Source organism: Bombus affinis, chromosome 14 (assembly GCF_024516045.1).
Source record: "Bombus affinis isolate iyBomAffi1 chromosome 14, iyBomAffi1.2, whole genome shotgun sequence".
In the NCBI taxonomy this organism is placed as follows: domain Eukaryota; kingdom Metazoa; phylum Arthropoda; class Insecta; order Hymenoptera; family Apidae; genus Bombus; species Bombus affinis.
In genome coordinates this window covers 10064867-10089134 of record NC_066357.1, presented here as the reverse complement: position 1 = coordinate 10089134, position 24268 = coordinate 10064867, and the positions used below count along the sequence as shown (strand labels likewise).

At 37.8% G+C, this 24268-nt stretch overlaps 2 protein-coding genes across 9 annotated transcripts in view; one reads left to right on the top strand and one right to left on the bottom strand.

Moving 5' to 3' along the window:
• LOC126924047 (glutathione S-transferase 1-1-like) overlaps window positions 1-24268 on the bottom strand; it is a 148414-nt gene that overhangs the window by 31169 nt on the left and 92977 nt on the right. The gene's annotated exons all lie outside the window — the stretch shown is intronic.
• The window catches only part of LOC126924019 (acid sphingomyelinase-like phosphodiesterase 3a), a 49997-nt gene that overhangs the window by 11585 nt on the left and 14144 nt on the right, over window positions 1-24268 (top strand). For 5 of the 6 annotated variants that reach the window (XM_050738054.1, XM_050738052.1, XM_050738053.1 and 2 more), the window contains 5 exons: window positions 12531-12604; window positions 14275-14343; window positions 15277-15433; window positions 19498-19703; window positions 20749-20945. In XM_050738054.1, coding sequence (XP_050594011.1) covers window positions 12547-12604; window positions 14275-14343; window positions 15277-15433; window positions 19498-19703; window positions 20749-20945 — 687 coding nt within the window. In that variant the 5' untranslated portion in view covers window positions 12531-12546. The remainder of the gene's footprint in view (window positions 1-12530; window positions 12605-14274; window positions 14344-15276; window positions 15434-19497; window positions 19704-20748; window positions 20946-24268) is intronic. The other variant, XM_050738055.1, reaches the window with a different exon arrangement.

The window sequence follows — 24268 nt, the reverse complement described above, 5'->3', positions numbered from 1 at the left end:
GGTTGACAGGTTTTTAAAACGAGGATGACATATTGATAAGTCGTCGAGTGGTCAAGGAGCTGATTTATGATAGGAGCTGCTCTGTTGCTGGATGGAATTACCAATACTTAGGCATTATCGATTTTCATAAAATTTTGATACATCATGCATATCGATTTTGATATACGTTGTGTTGCAACGTTTTATCTCTTCTTGGAATATGATTAGCAGTGGTTGCAGTTCGATCATTGGCACCGCATCATCGTTCTCGAAAATGGCTTGGGAATATTTATAGATGCGGAGATTTCAAAAATTAAAGGACTACGATATATAAAAATAACAATATTTGTAGCACAAATTCGTCCATCTATTTTTGCACGATCGAAGAATCTAACTCTAAGTACAAACAAAGTAGCTGTAGTTTAAGCTGTGATAATTTGTTTTCCTAATTACTTTAATGAGCTGTAAAAGCTCAATGGTTTATTATAAACTCGCCCAAGTCCTGTCACCAAATTCCTACTTTTACAATTTAGAATTTCATCTCTGATCGGTACTTGACAAATTCCTTTACTAACACAAATTATCATAGGACTCGTGCAATAAACAACAAACGTTTCTTCTATATGTCTGGTACTTAACCCATTTGCATACAAAACCCGGGCAACTGTTAATACTTTCAATACAGTTCGATCGCGTTCGATATCTGACAAACAGCAAATTCTAAAAATTAACTATATTCTTGCATCCTGCGTTGCGGGCATCGCGTCGGAAGAAATCGTGTTGTGGAACTTCTACCATTCCGGAATTCGATTCAATCGGATCGCTCTCCAATTCGCGACAATGTCCTGCTCGAAGATTTCATCCGTTGAATACATCGAGGAAATCGCCGAATACGATTACCCGCTGCAGAAATTTTCGAAAACGAAACGGCTAGATCGAAAGAAAAGACCGAAGAACAAAGAAGAGAAGGAACAGGAGGGAAAAGAAAGAAACGTGGAACGTAAGGGGGCGAAAAAGAATACAGGTGTTACGAATCGAACGAGATTCGTTTCCGTTTGAACTATGGCCTCGATTGCACACTTTTAGCCGCGCGTTAGCGGTCGAGTAGCATTAAAAGGAAGCGGTATAGATAGAGATTCTGGCGTGTTAGAATGCGGCGCAGGAAATTCTTCGGCCTGCTTGCAGCTCCTCTTTCCAACTCGTTTGCTGGTATTTCGCTTTAAAATGGTGCACCAAATCCGTCTTCTAATCATGATTCTTTTGAATCGAGCACATCTCCTCCATTATCCTTCTCCTTTTCTTTTTCTTCTTCCATTTTTCTCAGACTTCCGACCACGACCCTATGAGATAATTGCACGACCTGCCGTGACTTATTCGCGCGTCGTGTTAGTATCATTTTCAAGTTGAACATCTCCGACGAGAACCGCGTCATTTATTTAGGTAGTCTCGCTTTGTCTCGCGACTTTGTCTTCAGAACGTATTCGTACGAATAATTTCACGATGTCTTTGATTAATCGATAACGCTATCTCGATAAAACGAAGCTGTTGAAAGTTGTAATAGCAGACGATGGTGACACCGATTTTTGTCCTTTATTTCGTTTTTTAATCAGTGTCTTTCTCGCAGTAAAATAATTGCTATTTCTCGGTATGTTTATACAAAATCGTGTAACAAGTTTGAATGTGTAACAGTTTGCAAGTTTGAATCTAAGTTCATGTTCCTGAACGTTTAATTTTAATTTACTACGCTGCTGTAGCTTGATAGTCTCTTGTAGATATGTTGACAGTTACACCACATACTATAGATCAACTTGCTGCAGTTGTTGGCACAACGCTTTACTTTTCATTAACTTCGTATAAACGTTTCAAATTTTCGTAACTTCTCTCTCTCTCTCTCTCTCTCTAATTCTTGCAAAGTCTCTGCATTTCTCAAATTTATTATAAAACAAACATTTAACTAGTAGAATCGACATGCACAGCATAATTCAAAAGGAATGTAACAATATCGGTAGAAGAATTAAGAGTTCGAATTACAATGAACGATTACAAGGAATCGATGAACACGATCGACTTACACGTGGTTGCACCTTTTAATAGCAACGCTACAATTTGATATTTTCGATCTCGGCCGTGCATTTACAGATAAGAAATTACATTATTTTTAGTTTCAGTTTCGCCAGTGTTTATCAACAGAAATAAACGAGTCACAATTATAGGAGGAGATTTGTCTCAAGAATAAAATCTTGCATGAAATGGCTTTGTTCCGCACTTCCGATTTGCCATTGTGAAATCACCTTTCTTTTATTCCTGTCACGAACTGCTAGCCATTCTGTATTAAGTTAAGTCACGCAATTGATACGAGTCGTATATTTTGCTTAATTGAACGTAGAAAGGAACAGCAAAAAAAAGAAGAAGAAAAGAAAAACAGAATGCCTGTAGTAGGTACCTATAACAAACATTATCTCCCTATATTATTTTCTTATTAATCTGATTAACGATTACATCCATAAGGTAAAGTTATTTTACAAATAAATATATTCTTCTGTAGAAATACAGATATATTCTGGTTAAATATTTCATAGTTTTTATTGCGATATTATTTTCAGTAAGATGTTAATTCCTTAATGTTACGACCTTGTTGCATTATGCATGTGAGAATTCACAAACCTGGTGTAATTGCCATGTATCCAAATATACCACTGGCAGCGGTAGGTGTGACAGAAAAAGAAAGACGCAAAATCATAAAACGTAGTTGTACGATAAAAGCTTTATTCCACTTGTGTCTTCGTTACAACCAATATTACATATTGGCGTATAAGCCAGTAATTTTTAACGTCAGGTTTATAACGTCTCCCTTCGTACTTTACGCTCTCGCCGTGATTTTCGATTCCGTCGCCGAATGTTTTCGAAGGCAACGTACCGTGAAACTACCACGACGACAACAACTTGTACGCGCGAAGTTGCCTGTTGTCGTTTGCGCGGCGAGTAATTGCATGCACGATATTCGGCTGCTCAGTGCCAACTGGAAGTTTCTGACGACTTCCGTTTACCCGCACAAAGCCCACCGGCGCGTTCTATACGTGTGTCTCTGATTGGCGACGGGCCAACTTAACGAGCATGAAAGTCATAACGTCGATAAGAACCACGCGGCTAGCGTAAGAATTCCTCGCCAGAAAATACAGATGGTTGCGCCTGAAAAACGAACCAAAGGACGGAGCAACCGGGCTTTAAGGGAGAAAACGAAAGCTCGTACGAATGGAAAGATCTCATTGCCCGCGGCGATGCTTCTTCGGAGTTAAATAGAATGGCGAACAGTCGCGATGGAAATTGATAAAATTTTGATAAAGAAAGATTTCAGAGATTACCTCGAGGTGGGTTCGCTTGGAACTCGAGAGGAATTAATCTGATATTTTTGATTCGTGTCAAGTGGATTTCACGTAGATAAATTGTTTTATAAGCGGAATATGATAGATTATGATAATCATGAATTAGAGTTTTTTTTTTTTTTTAGAACTCGGAAATGTAAAAGATTTACCTTAAACATGGAAATGTCAATGGTAATTACAGCGACGGTATAAAAAGGCAGCTTAACATCCCTAGCACGAATAATCGAATAGAGATATCGGATAACGATAACGTAAAACATATTTGACGCGTTTCGCTGTTTAAGTTCGATAAGTTTCAGACACTTAACGCGCTTCTTGCGTTCGATATTACGTTTTCTTTCGACGAAAGATTTCCCATCTACGTGTATTCACGCGATCGACAAGAACCGTAAACCATACTTTACCGTCGATTCAACTTTGACTAAAACGTACTACGATCGTTCTTTCGACCGATCGATCGTCCTGTATAAATCAGGATTTATCCGTGCTCATCTTGTTGGGGGTATCGGTAAAATTTCCACGTTTTCAGCGTATCACGGTGAGCGGTTGCAAATGAACCGCGTGCCGATGCGGTTTCTCGAGCAGGGTGCAAAGGTCAATTACCGATAAACTTGGGAGGCACGTAAGCCAATGGCGCATAAAAGACGCTGGATCGAGGGGTTGGCGAACCGAGAAAGAGAGAAGGATAGAGAGTTTTAGGATGGCGAGGGAGGGCGGGCGCGCAAAGTGGCGGTCGTAAAGCGCAAAAGGGAGACAGCCAGGGTGAGACCGGTAGTAAAACTTGGCGTACGCGGCGGCGAGTTAAGAAATTGTCACGTGAGCCGACGATAGTCGTTGTTTAGAGGGCGGCTGCAGAGGCGAGAAAACCGACTCACCCTTGATTTTTGCCAGATTTAAAGCGTGCTACCGAGTGGTTTCGAGAGACTCACGTGACAGGCTGCGTTTAAGCCGCGCAATACGACGACACGCGATCTCCGCATAAACGAGCAAGAAATTTTTGACGCGTTTATCTCCGCCCCCGTTTCTATCCACCCTGCTCTTTTGTCATCCCAGTTGAGCAACTGTGCGACAGATAAAACACGCGATCTATCGTTGAACGTGGACACGGGCCCGAGATCGGCTGCTCGAATTGCTTTTTCAAATCGGCTCGAATGAGTAACGGAAGTGGCACGTTTTTCAAGCGGTGACAAGGTGGCTTGATCGAGTGGACATGCGAGTGGAAAATGCGATTGTGTTTAGTGTAGCCGTTTGTCGAGCGCGCAATTATCGAACAGATTTGTATTGAAATACGTATAAAGTTACGATTATATAATTTGTGGAGGATCGTACGATTGATATTTACAGGACAATTTGGATTTTATACCGAAATTCAAAGTTTAAGTATTATTTAGTAGTACTTTCGTATGGCTCCATAAATTTCGCACCATTTATGAAAATGAAATTTAAAATCCGATAAAAACGATACTTTCCAATACTTTCTATATCCACTATATATACACACGTATACGTAGTGCTTGCACGTGTTTTTCGCCATTTACGTCGATTAACAGTTGACAGGAAACTTTTTGTATTTTACGTTCGTATTGCTTTGCGATTCTTTCAAATATTCGCCCCGTGTGTTCTATGCCTTCCCTTTCGCGTGGCATATTTACCGTGCGGTTTCGTCCGAGGCCAACAAAGTCCTAAATATCAAACAACGCTTTTAACCTACCGCACTTTCAACAATCCCTCTCTCTTGGCGAACGGAACGCAAACAACATCGAACAAATTTACCGACGACTCCAGCCGCCGGAGTATAGGGTCGGCCGAAATTTCGTGAAACGGGCGCAAATGACGGTCGGCGTTGTTCCTCTCCCTTCGCCCGATTCGCCCCGCATTGAAACCGCATCACCGCGATTACCAGCGAGATTCCAGATTCGTTCTACGCCACTATCGCTGGATAAAAGTATCGGTTTAAAAGCTCGATTTCGGGCCACGGCTGCGGGCCAGCGGGAATTTCTCTGCTTTTCCGTTTACACGAATACCGGTGATCCTCTGCCGATTCACGGTGCCCACGACCAAAGGATTACCAGACACAGACAGAGGAGAGAATGGGAAAGATAGAGAAAGGGAGAGATAGATGGATAGATAGGTAAATAGATAGATAGATAGATAGAGACAGAGAGACAGAGAGTTTCGTTCTCTGCAGCGACGATGGCCGACATTCCGATAAATAATCGTTCTCGACGCGCGTTCTTGATCAAGGAGAAATCGCGTATTTCCGGAAATACGTTATTAACCTATCGGCAATCACGGCATTCGGGCATTCGAATTGACGTCAAAAGCGAAATTGTAATAATTCGTATTTGTTGATTTCACTGAAAGAACCGTCGAATTCAAAGTTCGACTTATAAGGAGATAATTAGTACCCGTTACAGAATGATTTACAACAGTTTGATGGTGAAAGATTGACTGTGGAAGCAAGGTGATTGACTTGCTAATTTGGTAAGAGGATTACAAGAACTAAGAAAGAAGGTCAACTTGTAAGAGGTTAACAAGAGATTAAGGGTAATTTATTGGGCTCTGTTCAAATTTGTCTCTACATCCAAATTTGTTTCTCACGTTTTGCTCAAACTCCCAACGCTTTATAACATCTTTCTTATTATATTAGAAAGCTTAACGTGCTGAGTCAGATATACGAAATTCGGTAGGTATGTACATGTAGACTTTCGCGGCTGACTGTACCTGATTCATTTCCCTTAATCGTAAATAACAAGAACGATGCTTTGTCAGCTCCAGGCTTCCACCAACTCTATTTTCTCTATAGTATATATACATGTTATACATCATCGCGACATCGGCGAGAAAAGCATCAATAATTACCCTTTCACCCGTAATACGAGGTCGTTCGGTAGACATTTCATTCCGGTTAACTGAGCGATAAGAAGGACGATTATTTTCCATAAGATGACTCGCTAATGACTCCTCGATTTGTAGTTCAACGTCAGACATACGTTCACCAACATGTACCGTCTATATAATTATAACGCAATCGATTCGACGCGACACGAATTGTACCAGATGTTTTTACTGACGTTAGAAATTGTTTCGCACAATTCACGGAAATTGCTTTGACAAGTTATATCAATTACCTGGTTGCTAGAAACTGTATCTCGATCTATCATATCCGCTCCAGCCACTCTCATCTGCCCTTCTGTTACGATCTGCCGATTTTTCAATCGTCGTGTAAGATTAAACGATATAGCCTACTTGTTTGTGACACAAAAAAAAAAGAAAAAAAAAAAGAAAAAAAAATGACAGTTTTATAAAGGAGAGAACTTTATACCGGTTCTAAAAGGAAAATGAATACTCAACTTATAAATTCCAAAGGAAACTCTTAATTAAGTTAAAAATCCTAAATGAAATTTTTAATTAACAGAAGAAGTTTAATTGAAAGATGTAACTTAGAATTTTTAAGGAAAATAAATCTCCATACTTCCGGGCTTCTTATTAACGCGAATAGCTTGAATTTTTTAAATTACGCACCGTCTAAAAGTTACATGAAGATTTACTCTTTACTACGCTATGTATGTAGTCATATCATAAGAAGTCGTATTGCATCGTCGATACGATTTAGGTCGAAAAACCTCCAGTTACGGTAGAAAATTTTACTATACCGAGCAACATTTTGCAAAATTGTAAAAGCGATAGAAAAATATCGTTACAACACAAGCTGTTTACGATGCTTTCAACCCTTTATGCCAGTGCATGAAGATGTAAGTAACTGCCGCACGCTTTCATTGCGTTACTTTATAATCGAGATTTAGACGATACAAGCCTTTACGCTCTAGAGACAAAATGAAAAAACACGCTTCGTATTAAACTTTGCAACTTGCGCAGCTTTAATTTTCTGTTTAATCTTGCCCGACACTGTATATTAAGACTTAATCCCTACTTGTGCCGTCGTCGATTAGTCTTTATCGTTATAACTTAGCATTTTCCTTTCGCCAGGGAAAATTTAGAAAAACACGCGAGAACGGTTACTGCGCGAGTTACGTAAATCTTGGAAGTTACAACGTTCGTATCATCCAGATGACCGATCTTTAAATTTATTTATAACCATCCTTCCAGTCATTCAACAAAAAGTACAAGACAAAATTACTAAATATTCAACGCCGTTCGAAATATTTAATTTCTCCTTACATTCCCAAAACATATTCAAATATATATCATTGTTATACTTAGAATTTGTTATACGTTTCTTGATATTTACGATATAAACAGGTGTCTCTGGTAAGTGGGTCAAGTCGTAGCGTTTAAACGGTAGAAGATAAACGAAAATTTCATTAGGCAGAATTAAAATGGTTTCGAGCGGTGCATGTGCCTGCTATAGAAGTGGAGACGCTTCAAAGATTTTAACTTTACCTCTATTTTTTAAATTGGGCTATATACTTGTTATACATCGGTAGATGCACCATTTTATATTTTAGCAGATCGTAGTACGGTATTTATGCGTAAAAACGATTAATTAAAAATATTAATTAAATATTATTAATTACTAATTTAAAATATATTCGAGATATTAAATATCTGCGTTTAATTTCAATTAAGATATTTTAACTCCGATTTTGTAAAATTAAATGTACGAGAACGAAGAAAAAAGGAGGTAAAATAAATTTTAAAAGTAGAATAATTTTTTAGCTGTATCAACTGGCATATCTCATTTTCGGTAATCAAGTGTCAATGAAAATCCACCTCCGAATTGAAATTCTTTCGTCATACGCGTTTCCTTTTATTCTTGATCGTATTAAAATCCATTTCGTCGAGGTCGGCGGCCATCAAATCATACCACGAACGAGATTAAACAAAAAACGCTGGCTACCGCCTGCACATCCACTTGACCGGGTCGCAATTTTTCATTTCTGCTCGATTACCTCGTTAAGGTGGGCAGGTTCGTGCAACCGTCTATTGCAGATCACGCGTCATCTAGGTACACGATTGCTCGAATTTCGGCCTAGTGTTCGGGATGTCATAAAATTTCAGCAAAAGTGTGTATTTATCGCTGATGCGCTCGCACCGATGCCCTCATTTTCGACCGATAATTTCTTTTTAACGAAAGCATTCCGGCGCCACGTATAATCCTGGTCAATACACCCCTTACGTTAACTTTTTAATACTTAATCGCATCAAATTTGCTATTTAGTCGCTACATTTTAATAGACGGTTTATAAACCACTTACGCGTTACGTACTATGTACCACTCACTGTGAAAATTTGTTCTATCGTCTATCATTTCAGAGCTATAGCTTGTCCTACTTGCGCGAGACACTCTGCATATTATATTGTTCGTAACCGTTGGTATACCTACACTTTTACGTGTTATTGCTGTTAAATACTCTTGCTACTATTGAATTAATACGGGAACTTTAGCGAATTATTCGTAACGACCTGCCTATTTAGATGAAAAAACGTCACCCAATAAATGGAGGACGTGGCGTTCAACGCTTAAATAAATTACTCAACGTACAATATTTCACATTTAACGGCTATTCAGCCGTGTGTGCACCAATGTACGCACTCTGACTGTCCGTGCAACTGAAAATAACAAATTCGATGAAAAATAAATACAGTGAAAAATTAAAATTAAGACCCAGAGAAACACAGAGAAAAGTTTAACAGCTGTTACAACTCGTGCGTCACGTAATTGAAATACATCCGAACGTGGCCATGATTCGTATTACCTTCGCCGGAAAAATTTCAGCAATTTCATTAAAAAGGTTCCAACGAATAAGCACGAACGAACCGAGTATTAATTGGTCGTGATGCGTGTCCGATATCGAATCATTGCTTAATGTTTGGCTACAAGAGTACAGATAGTCACGAAACCATAGGATAACGACGCTCCCCGGGGCGTAATTAAATCCGTTTCGTCGTTTCTACTTTCCGAGATTCGCTGCGTCGATAGCAACGACACAATCTGTAAAAAGTACGGTCGAACGTCGAAGAAATTGCGATTCGAAATACGTCAATACGCGACCCCTATTGTACGGCGTTGGGACCGGGATTAAATCCGTACGTAAGTACTTTACGCGTTGTGGAAGTTTGCAGACTGTTTGAGGCAATTAAACCTGCTAAGCAATTCGATTCGAGGAATACGCGTGATTGTCGAGTTTACTTTCGAGTTTCGCAAAGAGAACACGTGTAAATACGACGTTCGAAACAATTAAGGGATCACCGTTTCCGAATGACTTGGCAAATGAAGCAGCATTACGACGCGGTACGCGACGACAGTATTCCGGCGATCGTTTCACCTTATTCGCTATAGATTTTCCAACTCGTGGTTCGTGACTCATCTCTAAAGGATCGAAAGACCGGTACCGAACTACTATTTTATAATCTATCCGAATTAAAGACAGTATGTGACGCGTAACCGTATTTTTAAAAGAAGCTTCAGCGATATTGCCTCACTCTTTGGACGCGCAATACAGTTACAAATTCCTAGCAATAATTATTATCAATGGTGCTCCATTACTAGCTTCTTCCCATTGAGATTAATATTAATATTTCTTTAAATGTAAAGTGTAAGTCGGCTACGAATTAATAACGCGATATCGATATCATTAGCTAATTGTAATTTACGAGATATGTTTTTGAACGAATTATGAATCTAACATTTTTCGCAAAATTTCATGACTTTCGATATTACTTAAAGCGTGCAAAACGTAAATGTCATCTGTTTAATCATTATGAATAATCTATAATGTATTATTAATAGGGTAGTTTCTAGTATGAACAGAAAAATTATACATTAAAAAAGTGTTTTAACGTTCAAAATTATATAACGTGGCGAACGCTTATCAGAACGCGCAAACAAGAGCATCTAGAAATTTATGGAACACCTCGTGACAGGAGCTAATGAGTTAATTTCATGAGTAAAGTTAATCAACCTACTTAGGCTGCAGGTGAGCGAAATACTTTTTCCATCATTGATTATAATTTTTAGTTCAGATGACACAACGTTTATTATTTATGCAAAATATGTCACTAACCAGAGTTTTCTGCCAAACAGTAGGTATAGAGAAAAAAGTGAACGAAGAAACAATGATTTTATAGTCGGCCTAATAGCATATCTATCCCAACTTTTTATAGGCGTGATATTATTCATAAAAACAAAAACGACCGAATTTCTTGAAAGAAATATCGCATATCTTTTACGATGTATAAACGGCATCATAGGGGGAAAAGTAGAACAAGGGAAACGAGTAAACAGCATAATAATTGGTATGGGAAAATGTCAAAGAAACAAGTATCTACAAATCTACGTTTAGTTCGCAAAAATAACGATTTATCTTTGTATCCATATTCATATTCATTTATTAACCACGTGTCACCGAGATCATTTTTCTCTAATTTCTTCGTATTATCGAATAAGATGACCTACATCTACATATCGACCCTTACCTCGTGACGAGCGTCTCATCTGAATATAAAAAGCCCTGCAGGTATATGAGTTCATAGTTATAAAAGAGCCAAAGCGAGATCGTAACTTATATTTATCAAACGTATTCCTTAAAAATGCAGATTTTGTTTATGCTTGCTTCTACATTCGTTAAGACCTAGAAGTTCGTCGATAACGTAATAATTTGTTTTTTAATGATTTAAGAAAGAGTTCCGCGATGTGGGTTTATCGTTGAAAAAGTATCCGTCGAGTTTACCAGCTAGAAATTGTAGCGACCCAGGTTAGGTAAACGTAGATGATCGTAGTCGATTATCTCGACTTTAACGTTGGAATCCATCGAGAGTGAAAATTTGAAATAGAAAAGTGGGACCGCGCGCCGTCACGAAAGCTCGTCGATTTTGTTGTGTTTGCACCGGCAGAAACCATACTCGTGGTTTCTAGCAGCGAGTGAAAGAAGGTACGAGCGAGCGTTTAACTTTTCCGCCGGTTAAAGTATTCATCAAGACGTTAAATATTGACGAGCATCGAGTTATGAACTCGAAAGACTTACCTTTCGCATCGAGTATTCTTTGAATAATTAACCTAACTCCGTGATAATGCTTTGTATCAAGAATATATCTAATTGAACTACTTTACTGCCGTGGGGAAGGTGGATACCGAGTTTAATCGAGTTCGATTTTTGTCTTATATTTTATGTAAGGGTCTTGAAACTAAAAGTGATAGAAGATCGTTCGATCAAACAGTGCTTTTATACTTTTTAAATGTGCTATTAATTATGAAAAGTCCTTTTGGAACGATATTTTACTATTCGATTTAGGAATGTTTTTTTCTTTTTAACAAGATTTATGATCGATTTGTGATTTACGTGTTTGACGAACTGCTTATTGATATTTTTATATATACGTATACGAAGGTATTGGTAGCGTAAAGATTAGTTCGAATCATTGGTTCAGCATTAGAATTTATACAAGTAGAAAATGGTTTGGTAGTTCTCTAACGGAACAACTATACTTCTATACGGATGATACCCTGCAACTTCTTAAAATCAGCTGAATAGAAATATTCTTAGAAAAACATAAAAATAGCTTTTAATGAGAGAAATCTCATATAAAATTGCAGAAAAATTCATTAACATTCGTAGCGTTTCGGGAAATAATCTTGTGTTACTTTAGAAAAGGAAGAAATATTTTCTCTACCAAGCAAACGAGTCTAAAGCTCATTCACAACGTTCGCTTCCATCGACGCGCGCCGTCGTCCCAAACGTTGCGTATTTATGCGCTTCAAGTATTGCGTCAGCTCTTTGTTATGTCGTCAAACGATCCACCAGCAGCGGTTATTGGTTTGTCGACGTTTTTCCGAGGTCTCTCGCTGCAGTCGAAAGAGGCTTGTAAAGTGTTTTATGATGCACGTTTCCTCGCCACGGCTCTTTTACAAGACACATCGTTGTCAACGACCTTCGAAATTAAATTTCAGATTAAAATCGAGGCCAGCCGTTGTTCCTGGCACCGAACGGATCCCAGTTGGTGGATTCATGAAATTTCATAAGGCCGCTAGGGTTTTATTCCAACTTACCCATAAAATTATGTTAATTTTGAACTAGTAAATTTCGATGACAATGAGATTACCGATGTCGCGAATCGTTCCCGAGGGCTCTGACCCGGGCTAATGCTAGATTTGGCGCTCGATCGACTTTGACCAACATTTTAAGCGACTGATTTACTTGATTACAGATCAAAACCTGGAAAGATGATTCGTGACTATCTGATGCTGCTCTCGTGGCTATGCGCGGTGCAAGGAAAAATAGGTAAATGTATGCGTACATATATGGACGACTGTGTTTGCTACCGTACCGCGGAGATCCAACCTCGATTCTACGTAACGCGCGCCTGAATTGTACGCGTTATTTCTCGTTGCATACAACCATGTTGCCGACTGGGTGAATTATTAAAACGAGTGAAACTTTCCACGTCGAATATGGGTCGGTGTTCTTTGAGCGCGATCGAGACAGAATTTATTCGACAGTCGTACATTAACGTCCTCCCCCTTGTTACGGTTAATTATGGACGAAGTTAACAAGCTGACGTAACGTACGACCACTAACGAAAATGTTATAACAAAGTTATCGAGTTCACGAAAATTCCTTGACCCAATTCACCTGAAATTTCCTTTCCTTTATCTTCCGTAAGGTATTCTGTTTCAACTAAGGTTACTTTGAATGCCGATATAAGTATGATTACTTGCAAAGTATTTCAATTTCCAAAGTTTCTGATTGGCAGTATTTCACTCGTGAAACAAAAATTTTCGTTGGATTATTGAAATGAAAAATTACATTTGAAATGGAATTCATTTCCTTACAAAGTATAGTCATTTTGTACTTGCTATTAAACCTGTAAATATGATTTGAAATAATTAACAGCAGCTTTAACACCTGGATATAACGCCGCGTTATTACTTCATATTAGAAGCGTTAATGGCCTACGCAGAACGGTTTATACTCATTTTTCTTTTAAACGGTTGAAAAAGATCTTTCAGGACAGAATTAAATGGTGTTAAATTTCTCCACTGTATTTATGTACATATTTTTATGCGATTGTGCGGCTACAAACTGTAACCGTGAATTATTAATTGATTCTTGCATAGTAGATAGATAAAGATATATACGCGAAAATACAGCTCCCAAAAGTATTATTAATAATTACGTTAGAATTGGAATATTACAAAATATATAGATTTAAAACAGAAGATAGATTTACATCAGAATAAAGATAGAATAAAGGTACAGATTACTTTTGCAAACTGAATTGACTAGAAATTTTTGAGCACGGTAGTTTAACGATCCTGTATGCAATTTATTTGTCATGCCATTCTGTTCTATTTACTCTAATGTGCAATATTACTTAAAAATTTCGTAGATATCGCTTTTGAAGTGCACAGCGAAAGATCTATCTGACAGAAAAGTTTTGCACAATATTATTACGTTGCGGTGCTTTAAAATTCTTGATCGATCCTAATTAAACGATCCTGGTCAAAATATTAATTCATCCTAATTTAAAACACTTGAGATTCAACAATAACAGCCATCGGGATTGCGTGTGTTCGTTTGATAAATTCAATCTACCCGTTGAATCGATCGTCGAGTCTAATTACTTTGCAAACTAGCCCCACTTCGTGAGAAAACGGATTGCGCGACTAATTTAAAACAATCCGTCTTATGTTCGGCGATTCAATTCGTCCCGATTTGATTCGTCGCGCTGGAAAATACGAATCCGTTTACCGATGAGGATCGAATTCGTTCGAAACCGTGCTTCGCGTCTAGGCATCGACTTTGCAGTTTTGCATCCTTGTCTCGTCGTGACGTTACGTTGATTCGCGGAAGCGGTAGGGGAGAAACGATGAATGAAAATGCAACGGAACGAGATGCAAATAGAAGCTGAAACGCAGAAGGCGCGACGACCTCGTTCTCTCTGTTTCTAGGGTATTTCTGGCACATCACTGACATCCACTATGATCCGAGGTACTCCACCCAAGCAAACGCGGCAAACGGTAAGTAACTTCGTTTTATTTTCTACGTACATTATATGTTTTTGCCTTCTCCTTATCGTTGTCACGGGACTCTGCGGTTTTTTATGCATCTATGCGAAATTCAAAGATCCAAAGATACACAGAATCGATATAATATACAAATATACGTACACCTACCGACAAAAGTTAACAAACATCGTGATCGCATGGATCGATAAAATAGTATACAGAGATAACAGTTCATACACGAAATTATAATACGTTTTATTTCGATTATACCACTGTAATAGATGTATATGAAACAAGTAGATGTATATAACATGAAAATATAATAAAGAAACTTCATATTTCATTTTAAACTATGTTTTGGCTCCGAAATCTCGCCTTTCGATATTATTTATATCTTTCACATAAAATTTTGTAAAACAGCAGTCGTTCCATTATAATCGGTATTAAAAAGATTGAAAATTACAGCACCGACTGTTAATCAAATCCGAAGAAACGAAATCTTTTTTACTCAAGCTCTGTGGCAAAATATTCGATAAAATTTTTCCCTTCGGCTATGTAACCTCTGCACAGTACGCCCCTAAAGTTTAGTCAAACATTTCAGGAACAGAATATATTCAGCTTTCACCCCTTGCTACCCGTGCCTATATTTTCCTCCTGTTCCCGTCGCTATTTACCGATCGTTTTAAAGTACCTGGCGTGTTTGGTTGGCACGAGGTTTGCATGAAATAACGCTACCTGAAATTGCGTCCCATACCAAGCACGAGCTGGGGCCGACTCCGTGTCATTTGAACGTTAGCGTGGCAATACACGAGCGTCCGCTGCGCTGCTCCCTTAATACGAGCACTATGTTCCCACGTGTTCGTTTCCTCATTTTTGTTTTTCTTTGTCTTTTTTTTTTTTTGTCTTCTTGTTTCCTCTTCAGCTTAGCCCGATCCCTGCTTTCAGCGTGCTGGAACACGAAGAACGGTGTGAACAGCGGTCGGAAAACCCCCGGAGAATTCGGTGACTATGGCTGCGATTCGCCCTGGGCCCTGGTAGAATCAGCAGCGATGGCAATGACATCCAATCGCGGCGAAGGAATCAAGTTCGTTCTCTGGACCGGGTAAGTTTACAAATTTTTGTTACAAATGGCTACGAATAGTATTGACATGCCATCGTATTTACACTCATTGCATTTACATACTAATTAAATGGGTACAAGTATATTAAATTCTGTATCGCTTAATAACAGATACTTATCGTATGACTACAAAAGTTTAATATGGATATATCGATATATAAACGTATAAAATATATGCTGATGTTGCAAGGGTATGTGCTAATATCTTTTACAGCTATTACACATATATCTCTTATCGCCAAGGAACTTTTGACGTTGCTCGTACAAATAACTAAACGAACGAGTAAAGGAGTAACGAAATTATATAATGTTTTTTCGAAATGAAAAGCTTCGGAAGTGCTGATAATCGATTTAAATTTCCTCGGTTTGTGGTTCGAAATATCGCGTTTCTCGATGGACAGGTTAAATTCGGTGTCCGACTTCCTGAAAAATTAGCTTATACAGCGCGAATCTCGACACTGTCAGAACTTTCATTCTACAACTTCGTTCGCGGTTCAAGTCAAAAGTTATATAGAGTTGGTTTGACAATCAAAAATACTACACTGACGCTGCTCGCTTTAGTATTCTTATTATTAGCAATATGATATAGGATTTGCGGAATGCTCAACCGATTAATCGGCATATTATTGTATCATCAGAGCAACAAGCTTAACGCGACAATTCGATTTTCGTGGAGTAAAAATTTAATAAAAACGAATGCCCAGATAATGCGACATGAAATTCTAATTACTGGGTAACTACGAAAATAATAAACGACGAATATTCAACGCGTCAACAACGGACGGAAATAGAAATCGAAAATGAAATTAACGAGCATTCGATTGAATGACGAATCGGTATCGCATGAACGTTCCGATGGCTATTAGTAAATTGGCCGATGAATCAACGAAAACTGATTAGCCTTTAACACGCAGTTTCGTAAACTAATCTGATAATTGATAATTCGCAAACTGGAGGAACAAGAATGTAGTGGACTATAAAGATTCGTGTTTGTCGGACGCAACACAGTGGCTGCGTGTTCCGTATAAATTAAACCGTACAATCGCTAGTTTAATAGAGTTTGATCGATTTATTTACATACAACCGAATCGCGAATGTTAATACACTTATGAATAAATTATCGAACAAATTGATAATTCCCTTCTGATTTGCGAAATCTAATGAACATTCATTAGTATCGATATAAGTTTATTATCCCAGCTAATTGCACTTGTAATTTCTTTAGCTTATTATCGGAAAGAAATTATAGAAACGGGAGTTGTGTTTAATTACACTTTCTTACAGTTTCTCTCTTGATGATTACGCTTTAATGTTCTTCCATTGAAATTTTAAATCGTGTATCTATTATATAATACAGTTTGAAATAATACAATTCCTGGAATATTATTTTATTTGCTTTATGCAGATGTTATACAGTTTGTAAAAACACAACAATTGCATTAATTCTTAAGTATGTCTACGCAGGTACAGATATATATATATATGTACATATAGTGTTTGTACTGTAATCCTATTGTAAAACAAACTTATATGCATAGTACTGTGCAACCACATTATCCGGCATGCATAACGTGTACGAAAGTTCAGTAGTTCCATGCGTATACATGTATGCGTTATACTTCTAACCAATTATCAGGTAACTAAGAAAGTTTGTTTCTCTCACAATAGGGAAGATAGAGAAGTAGATGTGGAGAAAACACATTCTATTCGTTAGGATAGTTACTCACTCTCACATCCATTTAACTTTCTTTTTTACGGAAAAAGAGTTTATAAACCGGTTGTAAACTCTTCTAAAAACGATTTAGAATGAGAACAACTTCTCCAATGTTGCTTTTACAATTTCCCAATTTCTGAATTGTTTATCTCTAAGTTTTGTTTCTGTTTCTTTGGGATATTTATTCTTATGCGTTTATAAATTAACGATTCTACGTATAATAATTTGAAATAATTAGCAGTATGAAGGAACGTGTTTTCTTTTAGCAGTCACCTTTTCAGGTATAACATTTTATCGAACAACAAAATTATGCTAATTACGTCAACGTAGCAATTATAATTTTTGCTCTTTTATTAAAGAAACTTCTACGTTATCCGCGAAAAAGAATATTTAACGCGTCAAAAATATTTCTGTAACGATACAACGAGTTATCGAACAAGAAATCCAAATGCTAACTCATGTAAGTTTGCGCTGCAACTCGATTTCGAGGTTTTGGTTGTTCCAACTTTACGTGACTGATATCGTATTTCACCATCAATTCACAATACAAAGTTGATATCACACACTCTCACGAACAACCCAGATTACTCAGCAAGAGTCAGAGTCACACGCGAAATCTACGATTTCTCTATTCCCTTTCCTTCGTTTATAGCGTTCAGTTTTCAGTCTTTCAATGTACTTTAATGCTTAATGCTCATCTCCGACCACATTATTACGAATCTAAAATTGCGCGATATATTGGATTACAGTTTGCATGTGTCGTACATTCGGCCGCGAAACGAAAATGAAATATACAGGATTACGCAAGAGATTGGAAGATTTTGGCGATTGATTAAATTTTCTCAAGGAATGCTGATAAATAACGCGAATGCTGAAATCAAGGTTTTCTGTGTAAAATGTAACTCTTATAGCGGCATTCCTCCGATTTAAATTGGTTCCTACATATAGGAATTATATTTCTTTGAAATTATAAAGATCTCTTAACAGCAGCAGCGGGTCCAGACAATGTAATATTCTGGAATCAAATAAAAATTAATGAAGAAAATCTTCGCTTCCAGGGAAAAAATCCAGTCTCTAAGAGAATCTAATTGCAGCAATTTTTGTAATGGCGTTCTGGTAAAGGGTGGTACGAAGTTCCGCAGCTTTCTCATTAAGTTCCAACAACACGTGTACGTAGTATATACAAACCATTTTTAACTACGTGCTTGTATAGATACGAATCCTCTGTTCATACTTCTCGACTTGTGTCATTCGATTTTCCAAGTTCTTAATTAAATTCGCCATTTAAAAATGCATACGTTTTATAAAAGCTTTTTTGCGCGTCTAGATACGAACAAGTTGAAACAAATTTTCATTAATTTCGAAATCTTGACGCTTTGACATCGAGATATTTTTCTCTCCACCATCGAGAAGAAGGAAAGGAAGGGAGAAATGTAAAACGATAACTGTAATTTCTTATTTAGCGAGTTCTTATGACATGATATTTCAATGCAAAGCCGGAATTAAGCGAAATCTTTGCGAGAAACGTTATTAAAGAGAAAGACATCATTTTCTATGACGATCTGTCTGTAATAATTCTTTTAAGGCCTTTCAATAAATCAGAGCTAAAACGTGTTACCAAGCGTGTGCCAAGTATTAAGTGGAAGCCATATGTGTGTATACTTAACGTCCATCGTTTCTTAAGCTACATACTTTCCTCGGTTTATCACATCTAATTTTTAACGCTTCAACGAACATTCTATTTTCTGTTTCAAACTATGCTGTACATACACAATACCGATAATCAGTACCAATAATTTATTTATATCATTATCATACTGTCTCCGTCATGTACTAATTTTATGATAGAATTAATTTATTCGTTAGTAGCAATAACGATAAAAGTCCCCTTAACCGGGTATGACGAAATATTTCGTCACGTGAATATAGTTACTTCGACAAACGCAGGAAAATATTCCCCAGTTAAGAGGATAACAATTTAGATCAAAAGACATGCACGAATCGATCGAGAACAGGTATACTTTCTTGATTGTAAAAATCTGTATACAAAATGGCCAATATGCCTTTTAGTAGTCTATGACTTACATACTATAATAAAAAAAAGATATAGATAAAATGTTGCCTCGCTTTCTCATTCTTCTTGTATCGACTTGGAGTTGAAACCGTTGAGATGTTGGACCGCGGCATCTCGCTTGAATTTATTCACATTACGCGAAGCAACGTTTCTTCGTATTTGCCAGGGAAATCGTAATAATTCCGACAGGCGCTGGTCAGCCATATGTTACGTACTCTAACGTACTTACACTAACGAGCCTGTAACTACTTGTTGCAGTGACGCGCTGACGCGCACTACTGGCATGAGCGTCGAGCTTCGTCTGCAGTGTTTGCGGAATTTGACCGATCTGTTGTCTCGCACGTTTAAGGAACAGTTTGTGTTTCCGGCGCTCGGACACGACGACATCGGGGTGAACTTCTCACAACTCGCCGAGATCTGGCAGCATTGGTTGCCGCAGGAAGCTCTGGATACCTTTAAAACTGGTACGAACAAGTGTTTTCCTTTTTCCCTGCCTTGACTTTTCTCTTTGGCTTCTATCGTTATACTGGAAGATATTTCTCTATGTGAAAGCGTTTTGCAATGGCGAACGGCTCGGAAATCGGATTAAAGCAAGCGGACGTACTCTCGAGTCCGAATCTCTTGAGAATACCTATGTTTCATATAGAGAAATTGTTTTAGTAATATCGATAAAAGACGACTGTTTTCTTTTTCCATTATTTGCTTTTTTCTATTCCGTTTCCAAGTCGTGGAAAAAGAGAAAAAATATCGATACGAGTGTACTTTAAACCGATTATACAATTACAAAGCTCCGTTTCTCTCTTATTTCTGTTTTGTAGACAGGACTATTTCGTATACGACACTTTGTCTTAATTTATGCTTTACGCAGCATCTTTCAAATTTATTCAGTTTTTATTCACTTTCATTTATTTATTTCTTCAGCTTCTCTATTTAAAGAATGTCAACACATGCCACACTCGTAAGCTTTTTGTTCCTCCTTCCTTTCTTTATCATTCGCGATTGAACGAAACCTAATTCAAACGACATATGATTAACAACAACTTCCACCTAACGATATAACAGATTTTTATCCCAACAACAACCTCCTTAACAGAGTAGTCGCTTTAATAACCCGTACAACCCTTTTCAGATCCATTATTTATGCGAAAAAATCAATACCACTTCAATACTTCTCACCCAATACAATACGAGCATCCCGCATTGGCTTCAATCAGCCGCTATTTCCACGAACGTATACCCACTTCAATTTTTACGAACACACGAACGAATAAAATTCAAGCGCAGCGCTCGAGCAAACAAAAATTTCTTCCCCGAACAATTCTCCCTTCTACCTGCCGCTTCCTGCTCCCGTCGTGCCGTTTCAATAAAAGTCCAATAACAGCCGCCGTCCGAGCGAATTGCGAAAGAAGATCGCGAAAAAGAAAAAAAAAAAAAAAAAAAAAAAAACGAGCGTACTCCGCATAAACTGGCAGCTTAAACGCATCCGACGATTTCGTACACTTGTTACAGCCGGATATTACACGATAGAGCAGCGCTCGGAAAAGTATCGAATCATTTTCCTCAATACGAATTTGTGGTTGAACACGGCTGACAATCGTATGCTACATCGCTCCGGAAGTAGTATGATCGACAACACGCAGGATCCTTTCGATCAATGGTCCTGGTTCCAGATGACTCTCGAGACCGCGCGGAGGAAGAAGGAAACGGTAAGACACATTTCTTCTATAATCGAATGGAAACCGGCAGTAAGCGAAGGTCTTGTGCATATTTAGCGGTACGTCTTGAAGAAAGCGGTTTTTAAGTTACGCTGTTCCATAGGCAGAGCGCGGATATCTATGCAAATTCTCATATTTTTACGAATATAATTAAAAACAATGAAATTTAGATAGAAAATTGTTTTATCTATCGAATATCGTAAAAAGTTCTACATTTTGTCTACTTTTACATCTCCAAATTTCCCATAAATTGCAAATCTGCGCTTTAAGCATAAGTTTCAAATATCTAACGTGTCTCTTGTGTTCGACATCACGTCGCTTTCGACATCGCGAGATATTTGCAACCATGTTTTGCTGCTACTTCGACTTTGATCACAATGTATTATCGACATCTTATTCGAGGTCTCCATACGATTCACCGATGATATTATTAAACTGAACTCATAACATGTCGTTATCGCGATATCGTTTCTAGTATCCTGCTGTTCTTATTATTTTTGCGCCGAAACAATATTCCACTAAGTTTTAAGATACGTAACGTTATTAAAGTCAGCAGCTTCGAAAACTTTTGTTTATCCCCGTTATGACAAGATTATATAGCCGGACGAGAGATTGCGTATCAAATTCCATCCTTCGTCGACATTTCCTCCAGGCTGTTCCTCTCGCTTTTCAACAAGTTGTATAAATTTTGTCGACAAACACAGATTCGATCGACTAATTCTTTTAGAAAATTAAAATCCTATTTTTCTCTGTCATGTCTTTATTCTTCCGAAAAAGGAAAAACATATTGGGTACTTGGGAGACTTTCATGAAGTCTCACTACCGTGAGTTCTTTGAAGCACGAATATGTGAAGATTATCATCTTTATTGCGGTTGCGAAGAGATGATATTTCTTTATGACTTTCTTGACATACTCTCTATATATATTTGTGCTTCTTTGAAACGTGTCTGCCACTTTACGTACTTACATTTCACGAACTTCTTTATCATTTCTCTAGCATTTATATTTAAATTGTAAAAAATTTGTTTTAAGAAATATCACCACCGCGTAAAAGTGTCTGCAGAAAATGACGATACCTTGCGATACAACTTTTTTGCCATTACGTTTATCATATAATGGGACACGGAGATTATGAATCATGGTGATTATATTCGTAAAATTTGAAACAGTCGATTATTCTTTGTATTAATAAGCCATAATATTCGACGAGACCATCGGCTAATTTTTCACGAAATGTATATTCGCAACAAGTCTCTTCTAACTTCGATATATGTTTCCAGACCCGTTTCAAATTTTACTACTATAATCACCATGATTGATAACCATCATGCCCCATTATAGCGATAACGAAATTTCAAAAAGTTTCATGTAATGCGCATATTTCGAATAATTTGTACATGGAACGTCGAACAACTGCGTTACCCTTTCTACGCAGAACATTTATACGAATGTTCGTGCTCTCTATCAATTCGACATAATGCATTCACGGCACCGCTACGAGCGAGATCCCTGATCAAACAAAGAAGGAGCATGAACAAGAAAGTGAGAATAACATCGTTTGGAACATTACTCGGCCAGCTCCTTTGTTTGTTCGGTTTTCCCGTTTTAACGACCCGTTTCTCCTGCAGAGGCTGCTATTTGATCGTTCTGAGAGTAAACGTCGGAGCAATAGCAATTGTAATTCATTATACAATTCGTCATTAAGCAGTCAATATTTTTCAAGTGTAATTTTCTAGAGCTCTCATCGAAATGACTGCTTCGAAGAAAATGCAATTAAAAGTTTACCGTTGTCATCTAGACGTAATAGGTTCTCTCAAAGAACGATATGAAATGGTACGAAGGAAGAAGAAAAGGAAATTTCATAATCAACATTGATCCAGAAGGAAGTTGCCCTTAAGAAGATTTGCTCGAGTGCGAAGAAATTTCTTTTCGAAGAATGGCAATCGGAGGGAAATGTGCTTTTATGGGAGGAATATAATATTCTTTGTTCAGAAACAAGCTGCTTGCGACGAACGTTACAGTATTACAGCGAGAGATATTCATTTTGTTCGATGTGTAGTACCAAGTACGAGTGAGTTCAACTTTGTAAGATGTAGAGAAGATCTGTATAATTATTATCTATAAGAATCCTTCGACAAATCGTTAAAGAAATTTCCTTAACGATTTAATTAATTAATCTGAAGGAGTATTTGGCGAAACAGTTGACACATTTAATGCCGGGGGAAATTTGTCGTGAATTCGGATTCCGTATCGTCGCAATTACATTTTCGTAAAAATCAATTTTGCTACGGCGCTAATGAAATTTCAAAATGTTTCGCGTAATATAATATGACAAGTTTCTTCGGATACTTCCGTGAGCCATTGCGTATATTTATCTCGTATAATAGAACGATACTTGTTTTGTGCCACGACAAGTTCGATAATTAAAGGATCAAGCCAGACATATGCGCGATGGATTGTGCACGCTCGTAAAACAAGCCCTGCATAGTTTAAATCGACGAGCAGACGAGAGGAAGGCAGACGGATGAACAGATGAACAGCGAGGGAGAAAAAGAGAGAGAAATGGAAGAAGAGAATCGGGGAAGGTTCGTCCAAGTGGCGGTAAAGGAAGTTTATTGACGAAACGTCAATTCCCGAGGATGAAAATCGTGCGGCGCCGTGCAGTATCAATGCTGATGCCGCTTCGTTTCCTCCATTTTGGTTCCCGTCGCGATAAATTATTTACACGGGACGCAGTTATCGGGATGACAGGCTATCAGTCAATAACAGAACTTCCGACCCAAAGCTTTATAGCCTGAAAGCGACCGTTGAATCCGCCTTCTCCGTGTGGGGATATGAAGTTTCGCAGGAAATATTAATATTCGATATTGTTCGACAGCTCGATGATCATTCCATCGCGGGATACCGTCTGCATGCACGTATGAAATTTTCGAAGACAACGGTATGAACCGTGCTTACAAATAAATTTTATAGAATGGTTATCTTTTTAGGGAATTACGATGATAATAATTCATAGCCATAAAGAGAGAGAGAAAGAGAGAGAGAGAGAGAGAGAAGAGAGAACGAAAAGTACAAACATATAACTTGGTAAATAGTAGGTGATATAATATATGAAATTTAACGATACGAGATATATTAATATTACATGTAATTGGTACCCAGCGATAGCATTTCCCGTATACAATGTTTCAGCTGTTTTAAATCGATTTAGCGCTATCCTATCGATACGAATAGACGTGACAATTCTTTTTAAATAAAATCTTTTTACATAGTTGCAAAAATTTACTTCATACATGATAATTGGAAGAGTTAA